At 35.7% G+C, this 13,555-nt stretch overlaps 1 protein-coding gene across 5 annotated transcripts in view; it reads left to right on the plus strand.

Moving 5' to 3' along the window:
- The window catches only part of DYNC2H1 (dynein cytoplasmic 2 heavy chain 1), a 292,362-nt gene that overhangs the window by 148,143 nt on the left and 130,664 nt on the right, over positions 1-13,555 (plus strand). For all 5 annotated transcript variants that reach the window (XR_011440431.1, XM_023644714.2, XM_023644715.2 and 2 more), the window contains 2 exons: positions 1,577-1,708; positions 3,008-3,080. Coding sequence is in view for 4 of the 5 variants with exons in the window: in XM_023644714.2 (XP_023500482.2) it covers positions 1,577-1,708; positions 3,008-3,080 (205 nt within the window). In the remaining variant the exon portion in view is untranslated. The remainder of the gene's footprint in view (positions 1-1,576; positions 1,709-3,007; positions 3,081-13,555) is intronic.

A 13,555-nucleotide genomic window follows, 5' to 3' on the forward strand; every position in this document is an offset into this window, starting at 1 on the left:
TTTTCTTTATTAGTCATTTATTTAGTGCCTACTACCAGTCAGCATGATGCCAGTGGAATGACAAATATTTTATAGTTATAAAAAGACTCTGTCCTGCACAAACTTACACTGTAGAAAATATAACAAATGATTACCTTGTGATGTGGTTGGTTCCATGCTAGAGCTGTACCCCATGGTGTCTGACATGCAGCCAGGGAGCTTCCTAACTGCGGTGTAGTCCATCTCAAATTTCTAGCCAAATATATGATGATTATATAAAGTGTTGCACACGGGAGGTAGTAGTGGTATGGCCCTATACATCAACAGTGCTAAAGTTAATAAACTGTCATTAAGTGTTATCCTAATAGGCTCAGATCATTTATTCAAAATAATTAAATTGAAATGTACTTAATTTTCTGCTGTATAAGTTTAGTTGATTATGTAATGAAATTTGGGCAATATAATGGATTATTTAGAAATGAACATAGATATTTGGATAAAACATCCATAGGCATACTGACTTTATGTTTATATTACATGAAGTTTTAATACTGTAGAGACAGATCTTCCAAATTCACCATTTTCTCCAGTAAGAATTCTCCATCTAGACAGATTTACATTTCTGATCTTATAGCCCACTGTTGAAAAAAGTTTGGGATACAGAATACTGTTTGAGGCAGAGGGAATGAAAAAATTGAGGAAAACCTGTGAGAGATGATATTGTTTAAGGCGAATATTGTGCTGAGTATAAATTTATGAGGAATCTTGAGTAGAAATTTATGAGTACAAATTTATTTATTTCTTTATTTCTTTCTTTATTTATTTATTTTGAGGAAGATTAGCCCTGAGCTAACTGCTGCCAATCCTCCTCTTTTTGCTGAGGAAGCCTGGCCCTGAGCTAACATCCATGCCCATCTTCCTCTACTTTATATGTGGGACACCTGCCACAGCAGGGCTTGCTGAGCAGTGCCATGTCCACACCCGGGATCCCAACCGGTGAACCCCAGGCCACCAAAGCGGAATGTGCACACTTAACGGCTGCGCCACTGGGCCAGTCCCCTATGAGTACAAATTTAGAACATTTAGAGGCAAAGGAGGCAACATGTTCATGAATAGGGGCATCAATGAATATGGTTTAGAAAAGCACGCTTTGTTAAGGATTTGATATTGATGTGAAATTTGGCATATTTTTGTAACCTCACATCGAACTCTATTGTGGCAGTGCTTAAAATTTGCACTTGTCTATGTTTATTATACCTTAATAAAAAAAAAATTGAACTCATTTTTAGTGAAAACATTCATTTCTCCACAAGGTGGAGATAGATGTGTACAAATGTTTTTACACAGAGAAAAGATTCGTTAACTTACAAGTATTGAATTAGTACTACATTAAAAATACTGTCTTTTATTCTGGATTGGATAAATCTACCACATTATTTCTGACTTAGAAATTATTTAGATAAGACAACGTAAAGTAGAAAACAAGTAATAAACATCTATCAATAATTGGTTTCCAGTTACTTTTTTAGTAATATATATACATATTTACTTGTATTTGTTTGTAGCTCATTACTATATATGGTTTTTTATTTTTTAGATTGCTCTCCCCAGTCTTTATCAGACCCTCTGCTTTGAAGATGTAGCTTTGTGGCGTACGTATTATCATAATTCAATGTGTGAGCAAGAGTTTCCATCTATTCTTGCAAAGAAAGTTACCTTATTTCAGCAGGTAAGTTATCTAAATGCATGAAAGTATTTAACATTTCTCTTGTTGTTCAGAAGCCATTTAAATGAAAGCTCTGTGGGCTGGCCTGGTGGCACAGCAGTTAAGTTTGCACGTTCTGCTTCAGCTGCCTGATGTTGGCCGGTTTGGATCCTTGGTGCGGACATGGCACCGCTTGGAAAGCCATGCTGTGATAGGCGTCCCACATATAAAGTGGAGGAAGATGGGCATGGATGTTAGCTCAGGGCCGGTCTTCCTCAGCAAAAAAGAGGAGGATTGGCAGCAGATGTTAGCTCAGGGCTAATCTTCCTCAAAAATTAAATAAATAAATAAATAAATGAAAGCTCTGCCTTTGTCACATAGCCTTAATGTAGCATATGTGGGGAAGAGCTTTCTGCTTTTCCCATCTTAATCTGGACAGTGAAATCACTGACAAAATTTCTGGGTAGAGTGTCTTCCCCTGTAGTGTTTCTTATTCCCTCTTCCTCTGACCCAAGGGTGATTTTACAATAGGGAAAATGTCTTACAGAGAGAAATTAAGGTATAGATTGTCCAGGTTCTTCACTCATTTCCCAGGGTTCTATCTAAGGAAAGTCCTCATGGTGAGGAACAGGGTTTTTCTTTTTCCCATTCTGTTTTAAAATAGAATGATGAAACCTATGGGTGGGTTCCACCCAGTCTTTTGGTGAGGCAAAAGGCTTAGAGCCGGAGAGCTCTATAGGAGTCAATGTCCAGGAAATGACCTTTCTATTTTCATCTTTCATTAGGCTGCTGGCTGTGGTTCTGTCCCCTTTGTATCTCCTTGGTGAATTCTGTTGACCAAGTGTGTTTAATAAAAAAAAGAAAAGAAATGAAAAAACACTTCATTTGAAAACTTAAACATCTAGAAATAGATATACATGATTCAGCATAAAATAGTGATTTGAAAATTTTAGGCAAGATTTTTGGGCCTCTGCTGTGCTTTCTTTAGAAGTGCCTTACCTATATACCCTATTTTCACCTGCCATTTGGTCCTTTATTAGATGCTGAAGACATAGCTAACCCTATGACCATTACATGCTGATGTTTACTTTTGGTGATAGGTTTGAGGGAATAAATGGATTTTAGTAATATTTTGACTATTAAAAACATGTCTTGATAATACGTACTGTGACAGTTTGAGGCATAATAAATGTTGTAGAACAGTGATAACAGTGTTCATATATTTTAATAAACATTTGTTTAATTAACTATCATTAACTACTGTTTAGTTAAAGCTGTTGTGGGACCTTTGTTATTTAAAAATACCCTGTACTTTATTTTAAGGTTCTTGTGGTACAGGCTCTTAGACCAGACAGACTGCAAAGTGCCATGGCTCTATTTGCATGTAGAACTCTGGGTAAGTCCAACTTTTCTGGAACTAGACTACTGACCTGAATTATTTGCTTTTAATTTACACTTTATTTTGTGCTGACCTTAGTTTAGAAGATCAAAAGGTCTTTTTCTTCATTGTACTTACCTTAAAATTTCTACCTGGTTTAAAAAAATAATTTTTTGTGTTGGATGTGACCATACTTAATGTCATATTAAACTTGATGCATTATTGGCATCCTATATTTAGTTAAGCATTTGAAGTTTTAAAAATTATTTTCTTATGAAAGCACTTTAGACTTTTAGATGTTTGTTCATGATTAGGATTTCAAAGTAGACAATCAAATGTTTGATTTAGACAATTAAAGTAAAACATTCTCACAGATACCATAAACTTAGGAAAGAAAGCCTTCAAAATGAGTTATTTTTGCTCTGTCTAAAACGAAAAATGAAGAATTTGTGTGTCTTTTAGATTATAAACAAACTGCAATATATTTTTGTCTTTTTTTTTTTTTTGAGGGAGATTAGCCCTGAGTTAACTACTGCCACTCCTCCTCTTTTTTTTGCTGAGGAAGCCTGGCCCTGAGCTAACATCGTGCCCATCTTCCTCTACTTTATATGTGGGACACCTACCACAGCATGGCATTCCAAGCGGTGCTATGTCCACACCTGGGATCCGAACCGGCGAACCCCGGGCCGCTGAGAGGCAGAACATGCAAACTTAACTGCTGTGCCACCGGGCCGGCCTCTTAAGTCTTTTTGATAGTCTTATCTGAAGATTAAAAGTTATCACTCATTTGGAAATAATAAACTATACCATATTTCCATTTGTGCAAGAAAATTTGGAAAAACTGTGAAAGGAAGACTATGAAAAGTAGTTTAGTTGAAGCACAAAGTCATCCAAGAATAATGGATCTTTACCATTGTAAACCACAGGAGGTTTTAGAATTATGTTGGAAATGAAAAATCTGGCAAAGTTGAATAGTATGCTGACAGCTTTTTCTAGAAAGCCTCCATTTATATTTAATTTTTCCATATATATGTAAATGAAATTTTATATAGAAACTGTTTTTATTAATTGTAACATATATATTTCAATCATGTAAGCCTAACATCATTTTATGTATATTTTCTCTATATTAGAATTTATTATATAAACAAAGTTTGTGAAGAGTTTTATAAAATTGAAAAAAGGTACTAGACCTTCCGTGCTTATCACTGACTGAAAAACTTTATGGTACTGAATAATGACTCCTTTATTATTTTGTAAAGCTGTTATTGTTGGTTATATCAGGGTATTATTGTAAGAAACTCTTAGTTTCAGATGATCAATTTTACTCCCATGAACACACTCTTTCGTAGAACTTGAGTGTTGATGATGGTAATAATCACAGCTAACACTGAAATAGCTCTTGCAAATGCCAGGTACTAGTCTCAGTGCTCTACGTGTATCAGCTCTTTCAATCCTCACAGCAGCTCTAGGAGGGGCTGTTTCTGTATCCGCCTGGAAATGAGGAAACAAGATCACACAGCTAATAAGCAGCAGAATTCAAACCCAGCTCCAAAACCTGTGTTCTTATTCAGTACTGAAGAAGTCAAATTTATTCTCAGGTTAGAGGGATATTGTTGACAGATGCTAACATAAAAAAGTCTGCTTAAACCTTAGATAAAGTTATTCCGTACACACACATCCATTCCTACGCCAACCTACTGTGTTAGTTTCCTAGGGCTTCCATAATTACCACAAACCGCGTGGCTCCCCGTGAAATCTGTAGGAGAATCCTTCCATGCCTGTACCTAGATTCTGGTGATTTGCTGGCAATCTTTGGTCTTCCGTGGCTTGCAGCTGCATGACTTGAATCTTTGCCTTTGTCATCACATGGCATATCCCTGTGTGTCTCTGTCTTCTTATAAGGACTCCTGCCATATTGGATTAGGGCCCAGCTTACTCCAGTATGACCTCATCTGAAGTTAACTAATTGTATCTGCAATGGTCCTGTTTCCACCTAAGGTTACATTCTGAAGTATTGGGATTAGGATTTCAACATATCTTTTTTGGGAGAACACAATTCAACTGATAATATCTACCAACCCAAGTTTTCGCATAATGGCTGTCTTCTCCTTCACCCTCCACCGGAACATGTATGTGCACACACACTTACAAATATTTTGAGGCTCCCTATAGACTGGTCATTTGGTTGGTTGGTGATGGGTATATGGAAATGGGTCTGAACATATGTACTTGGTGCTTTCCTTTTCTCAAGCATGGAGAGGAAATGTCCCTGTTTATTCATCTCTGGTAGAGTGTTTATCTGCTAAATAATTTTTACTCATGTACGCAGAATGTTTATCCACCTAACTCTTGCTTGCAAGTGACAGATATCCATCTCAAACTCACTTAAATAAAAAAGGGGGGAAAGTGTAACCAGTACTCTGAAAGGAGGAGGTAGGGCTGGCCTCTGGACCAGCTGGTTTCATGGACTCAAACAACATAAGGAGACTTTCTTTGTCTCAGCTTGCAGTTTCTCTTCTGTTTCTTTCCTCCTCTTTCTCTCTCTCCCTTTTTCTTTGTATCTTTATCTATCTCTGTCTCTCATGTTGCTTTTAGACTCTATGTAGGTAAATTCCTGCCTGTGTGCTGCCCTTAGTCTCAGGGTTCATATATAATCTGGGGGATAAGGCTGCCAACGTCCTAGGATTTAATTTAAAGCTTGTGATGAAATAAAACTTTCCCTCCCAACTTTACGATCAAAAATCCTAGAGAAGGACTATGATTTACTCAGCTTGGTGATATGATCCACTTTACAGCTCGTCCCACTAGCAATGTACGGAATACTAGTTTTCCCAAAAGAAGTCATGGTTGGGGGAGGATCTGTTACCAGACACGGGGAAAAAAACTGCTGGTACGGAACAACAGAAATCTGTTATAATCAGGTTGCATACAATCTGTTTTAACTAATTTTCGTATTTCAGTACTTTCATAGTAGACCACTAATTTGTAAAGTACATTTTGAGAGTCTGACTCCTTTAAGAGTCACAAATATCTAACTTTTGATTCTGAAGAGTGAAATAGTTGAACAAAGATGTTAGTGTCCATGTTAAAAAAAAGCTTATGAGCATACTTTATCTTGTAACTGAAACATTTAACCTGTTGCCAAATACACACATGGTGAGTAATAATGAATATTAGGCATATAATAAATATGAAAACCAGCTATCTCTGTATTTGCCACTTAAATTAGCTGATTGTAGTAGCCTTTTACTAGCATTTTTGAGAAAATAGAAGCAATAAGACAGGAATTCTTTATTTCTCACCCACTAATCTACCAACCACCTGCATCAGTACTCACATTCATTCTACTGGCCCTTCTGTTACTATGAATGAATGCCCTTGTTCCATTTAAGGGCCAACCCATCTACTTTTTCTTTTATCATTCTTGCCATTATCCCCTTCTCCTACGTCATCAATTTCACCTCCTTTACTTGGTCATTTCTATCAGCATACAAATATGTTTTAGTATCACCTATCTTAATAATGCCTCCCAAGACCGTATTTCTCTCTCTAGCTGTCATCCCATTTCTTTACTTCCTTCTACAGGGAAACATGTTGAAAGTGTGTCTGTAGTCGGAGACTGTAGTAACCCATTTCTTCAACTCTTATTTTGTCTTCAACTCACTCTGTTGGACTTCCATCCCTAAAGTTCCCCAAGATTACTCTGATTAAGGTTAGTAATGTCTTCTTTCAGAGTGCTATATCCAACAGCAACTTCTGTGCTTTTGTCTTATTTGATCTCTCAACAAAGTTGTCCATTCTTCCTTCTCGAAAAACTCTCCACTTTCTTCTCTTAATTATTATGTTTCTTCTTTCCTTCCTCCTTTTAGGCTGTTCCTTCTCACTTTCCTTTACTGGTGGCTTCTCTGCATGTCTTTTAAATGCGAACTCCTCTTCCTTCTACTGCAGTCTTGCCCTGGTTTCCCTTCTTTCATTACTGTACATTCTCTCTCTAGGTAACCTCACCCAGTACCTGGCTTTAAATGTCATCTGTAAATTTCTGATTCTTTCATCTCTTGTTTCTAGCCCTGATCTCTTCCTAGTAGTCAAAACTTATACATCCAAATGCTAATTTGATGTTTTCATATGAATGTCACATCACAGATATAACATGACCAATATAGAGTTTTTGATTTGTCCATACTAGCTTTGACTCAGTTACTCAAACCAAAAACCCAAAAGTAGTCCTTTCTCTCTTTTCCTTACTTTCTATACCCAATCTACCAGCAAGTCCTTTTGGCTCCAACTCTAAAATTTACTCTGAATTCATTTTCTTTGTGTCATTACAACCAACCTAGTGCAAACTATCATCATTTCTTACCTCAGTTGCTGCCATAGCTTTGCCTCTATCCTCAAAGTATATCCAGAATCCAATCACTTCTCACAGCTCCACGACCATGTACTACTTTGTTGAGGCCGCTATCATCTGAGCAAGATTGTTACCATTCAGGCTTCTTTTCTTTCCCACATCCAGTTTTTTCTCCACATAGCAGCCAGAGTGCCTTTCGAAATATAAGTTAGATTATATCATGCCTCTGAGCACTCTGTATAAAATTACATACTCACTGTTTCCTCTGCTCTCCATATCCTTCTTTACCTTGTTTATTTTCTTCCGTAAGTGTTATCACCATCTGACATATTGTTATTAATTTGTTTGTTAATTGTCTGTTCCCCAGCTAGTACATAAGCCACGTGAGGGCACAAATTTTGTTTTGTTCTTGGTTGTACCCAAAGGCTTTATACAGCTTCTGGAACGTAGAGGCACTATAATGTATGTTAAATCAGTGACTGCCTTCCTAATTGGTCTCCCTACTTCTGTTCTTGCTTCCTCTCTGACCCATTCTCTCCAGAAAGCTGTGTAATCTTTAAAAACTTAAACCAAATCATCTCTCTTTTTTTGCATACAATCTCCAAAATATTTTCAAAACACTTAGAAGTAAATCCAGATTCCTTATATAAGCTTACAAGACCCCACACAGTCTGACCCCCACTTACTTCTATGACCTCATCTTGCACCCCTCTTGCTTGTCCCCTGTGCATTAGTGGGCAAACCAGCCTTAGGACCTTTGCACTATCTGTTTGCTCTGTGTTTTTCCTTTTCTTTTTTTTATGGATGGCTCCTTTGTATTATTCAGATGTTAACTTAAAACGCTGCGTTTTTAGAGAGGTCTTTCTGGGCCATCTAATCAGGACCAACACTTCAACCTGTTTTAATTCTCCACATAGTACTTAACACTTTCTGATATATTTCTGGCTTATCTATATATTTATTGTCTGTTTCCATAACGATGCAAGTTTAAGTAAAACAAGGCAATTTTCAGAGAGGTTCTTAAGAATCTATTCTCATTTAGTCTTTTAAAATATGCTCTTTGTACCACATTGCACGTGGCCTTTCTTATTGACTTTATAGTTTGGCCCTCTACCAATTCTTTGGAATACTTCTGTTATGGTACTGTTTCATCTCCAGGTTAAATGGCATTTAAGGTTTAATGATATTTAAGGTTTAAAGTAAAAACCTCCTAATATTCATATATTCAAATGCTTTGAAAGTTTAATATACTTCTAAAACCATATTCTACCTATTTCAAAGCAAAAGTTATATATACTGTTGTATGGCTGGATGACTTTGTATCTGGTCAAGTGGCTTTATTAATATAGTTTTTAGGTAAAATTGGAGTTTTTATTATATGAGTAAGTTTTAAAAATTCAAATAGCTGGAGAATGACAAGCACTTATCTCTTTTTAATCAAATTTTAGAGACTTGATTTCAAATGTAATTTCTTGAGCATCATTCATATGGAAAGATTTTTATTAAGTTTTAGCAATCCTTTTTATGATCTATAAACTTTAAAATAGTAACTTATAAAGATATGTTTATAAAAGTAGATTCGATTTGAAGATTTAAGTTAGTAGAGCAATCCTTAAAACTTTTAGCACTGCCATTTTAGTATAATCCTACAAACCAAGCCTATGTACTAGCAAAATCTACATTACTTTTTAAAAATAACAGTTACCAGATGCAAATGTTCTGACTTCTGTAATTCTGATTTAATTTTGACTTTTTTATTAACTCTTCTGAGCAAGATATTATGCTGTGTGTATTGAGGTATTATGAGATGTGTTCCTGGGAGAAGCTGCAGTAGCTACAGGAACCAAGAACTTCTCAAAGGTTCTCCATCAAAAAGTCTTTTTAAGCCTTGCCACTTTCTTGATTTTATAATCCTCTGCTTCTCTTATCCATGTTAGCATCCCATCCTATGCACCTTGCTTCCATAGCTCATCTGTCTTGTCAAGTCTGTATCTAAGAGAAAAGGAAAGAAATAAGGAAATGTGTATTAATTTTTTTTTTGAGGAAGATTAGGCCTGAGCTAACATCTATTGCCAATCTTCCTCCTTTTGCTTGAGGAAGATTGTCGCTGAGCTAATATCGGTACCAATCTTCCTCTGTTTTATGGGGGATGCCAACACAGCATTGCTTGGCAAACAGTGCTAGGTCCACGCCCAGGATCCAAACCCGAGAATCTGGGGCTATGGAAACAAAGCGTGTGAACTTAACCACTATGCCACCAGGGCTGGCCCTGTGCATTAATTTTATATTGCTTCTGTAACAAATTAGCAGTTTAAAACAACATCCGTTTATTATCTTACAGTATTATCTTATAGTCCTGTAGATCTGAAGTCTAGTGGGCTCACCTGATTTCTCTGCTTCAAGTCACACAAGGCTAAATCCAGGTGTTGGCCATTTGGGTTTATACTAGGAGGCTCTAGGAAACTCATTCATGTTCCTCACAGAATTCGGCCCCATGCAGTTGTAGGATTGAGGTAACCATTTTTTTCTGTTGTTTGGAGTCCTTCTCAGCTTTTAGAGGCCACTCTAAAGCATTCTTTGGTTTGTGGTCCCCTTCCTCCATCTTTAAAGCTAGCAATGGTGGGTTGATTTCTTCTCATGCTTCACATCTCTCCTATCTCTTTCTCTGCCTCATCTTTCCTGCTTCTTTTTCCTGCTGCATCTCTTTGACTTTAGCTGGTGAAATTTGTCTGCTTTTAAGGGCTCAAGTGATTAGATTGGCCCACTTGAGTAATCTAGGATAATCTTATTTTAAGGATCATAACCTTAATTACATCTGCAAAGTCCCTTCATAGCAGTACCTCGGTTAGTGTTTGAACAACCAAGGGATAGCTTTAGAATTATGCCTGTCACAAGATGTTTGATTTTTTGTTTGTTTGTTTCCAGGCTTGAGTATTATTCCAATTCTAAAGAATATTTCCCATTTAGTTGGTTGATGTGTATTAAGTTATATAGTAGTTTTTGATTGTTCTCCTTTTTATTGATGTTTGTGGTTCATTTCTAGAGTTGTCTTTTTTTCTGATAAAGGAAGAGTAATTTTATACACCCAATGCTTATCAGTCTCCTTGTTAGGGAAGATGAAATGAATAATGAAGAATGGATCCATTATACTTACCACCTATAAGAGTTGGGTATTAATTTACTACTTTCGTTACTCAGGTACCTGAAAAGTGCAGGAGTGATACTTTTTCCTTTTTAAACTGCAAATTATTTCTTTTTTATTATCTCAATATTTTATCATAAAATAAAATACAATAAAGGTTTAAATTATTTAACTTAGTTTTAGTTCCTTTTTTTCTTTTGAAGAAATGATATTTTAAACATACATGGTCAAAATATAAGATCCCAGTGGCTTATAAGTAATCTTACACTATGATAATTCACAATGCAGTGAACATTTTTGGCTTTTTAATTTTAGTGAATAGTTTAAATGATTCACACTGACAGTTCTAGTGATATCATGAGTCAAAATTACTTGGGTTAATAAAACCAATGATTATATATGGACTCAGTTCACTTAAAATGCAACGAGGATTTTATTGGAGTTTTGTGGGCAGAATGGCTAACATGGCACTCCAAGTAACATGTCGCCTCTGTCACCTTAAATAGTATGATGTTTTTCGTGATTTTTTTCTCCAATCCAAAATATCCCAATACTTTGAAATATTGTTTAAAATGAGTTAATGAACATATATTTATCTTCTGTGGAATTTTAACTTTAGATGTAATAATTGAATAGGCTAGGCTCTGTATATAAAATGGCGAACAAATCAGCTATGAACAAATCCTGCCCTTATGGAGTTTAGTCTCTATTTGTTAAATTAAGAAATGATACGGTAATCTGCATTTTAACTTTTTTAAGACAATGTCTATTATTGGCATATGTTTTCCAAATAAAACACATTTCAGTCAGTAGTCATCTTATATGAAAATATCTGTACGTATTTTGACATTTTTCTCACAATACATCTAATCAGAGGTCTGCGAGAAGCTATTGAGGAATGAAAAGATCAGAAACAGTTTTATCATTGTCTCATAACAATGAGAATCATTGTTAACATTTTTATGTATACCTTTCTATTTTTTTTAGGCAGCTAGATGTGTACACATTACAATATGGAATCATACAGTCTATTGTGTTGAGTAATCTGCTTTTCAGTAAATTATATTTTATCTTACCATTTTTGTAACTTCGGTTTCAATATATGGCTATCAGAAATTATTCATTGAGGCTCCTAATGCCTTTCTCCAGTTTTTAACTAATAGCAACGGATCCAATGAAAATCCTTGTACATGCTTCTGCCTTCGTATCGTGAGTTATTTCTTAAATTATTATTATTTAAATTGCTAACTTAAAAGCTATGCACATTTTTAAGACTTTTAATGCATTTTATCATATCAGACAGTACATTTAATTGACCTAGAATGTTTATTGAGCTTTTGAATAAATAGTGAAAATACTTTTTATTACATTGCCACAAGTACATAAGAATTCTTTTCAAGGTCTTAAAGCAGGATGATTGTTAGCAATTTAAATTTAGTTAAAAATAGCATTCATAGGGGCTGGCCCCGTGGCCGAGTGGTTAAGTTCGTGCTCTCCGCTGCAGGCGGCCGAGTGTTTCATTGGTTCGAATCCTGGGCGCGAACATGGCACTGCTCATCAAACCACGCTGAGGCAGCATCCCACATACCACAACTAGCAGGACCCACAACGAAGAATATACAACTATGTACCGGGGGGCTTTGGGGAGAAAAAGGAAAAAAATAAAATCTTTAAAAAAAAAAATAGAATTCATAAAATATACCTCTAGAAGCAATTCATCAATCGTAAGTGGCTGTAGGGGTAAATTTTACCTGATATTAGGAACATTTCTGCCTTTGGAATTTTTACTTATCTTTATGGATTGCTGTTGTGAAGAATAGAGGGAAGTAGTTCAGTTGTGAAATTTGTCTTTTCAGGATAGTTGTCTAGAAATTCATTTTTTTGGCCCATCTTGATGGCATTGAATTCATATTTTAAAGTGTTTGCTACTGAAGTCCTTAAGCATGTCTTTTTCCTGCTATTTTAGAATTTCTGACATGCAATATTGTCTGTTCTTTTGTACTTTTTAGGATATAAGGAAGCCCTTCTTGCCTCAGTAGTCATTCTGTTACATTCTATTAATCCTGTTTTTTTTTTGGTGAGGAAGATTGGACCTGAGCTAACTTTTGTGCCAATCTTCCTCTATTTTTTGTATGTTGGACACTCCCACAACATGGCTTGATGAGTAGTGTGCAGATCTGCACCCAGGATCCAAACCCACGAATCCCAGGCCACTGAAGAGGAGTGCCTGAACTTAACCACTACACAACTGGACTGACCCCCTAATCCTCTCTTTTTAAACTCTTATGTCATACTGTTCTTTTTCGCTCAGTTCAAACACGTATGAATATTAATTGAAGTGGGTCTTATACAGCTTGGCTTTTACTAAATACATTTATAATAGAAACATTCAAATTTTAGCAGGAGAGATTTAAATATAATAGAAAAATTATAATTTCTTGTCTGTATAGGACTTTATAGTTAATGAAGAGCTTCAAAGTAGAAAAAAGCACAGATGAATTGTGTTGAATACAGTTAGCAGTTAGCAGCTGGGTGGGCTTTGACAAGGCATTCAATTTCTTTGAGTATTAGTTTCCTTATACATAAAGTAGAATACCTGGTATAGTGCTTAGTATCGAGTAGGTGATGAATAAATGGAATCTATTTTTATTATTATATCCTGTTTTTCTCCCAAATGACTTATGGATTGTTGCATCTATGTTTTACAGTTGAGAAAACTGAGGCACAGTACATTTTAGTGATTTTCATAAAACCACTCAGCTAACAAATGTAAACTTGGAGCTATATATTTCCTTCTCCAAACTAAGCATTCTTTTCATTCTATACCACTTTTCTTCTCTTAATTCATGGACATAAGAAATAACTCTTTATTCTATATCATGACAGTGAAATTATTTACCAGATCATTTGGAAGTCTGATTCCCTATATGCATGGTACAGAATAGGCACTCAGTTATCATATGAATGAATGAAAAGTTGTAGAAATGAATGGTTGGGTTC

The sequence above is a fragment of the Equus caballus genome, chromosome 7, assembly GCF_041296265.1.
Source record: "Equus caballus isolate H_3958 breed thoroughbred chromosome 7, TB-T2T, whole genome shotgun sequence".
In the NCBI taxonomy this organism is placed as follows: domain Eukaryota; kingdom Metazoa; phylum Chordata; class Mammalia; order Perissodactyla; family Equidae; genus Equus; species Equus caballus.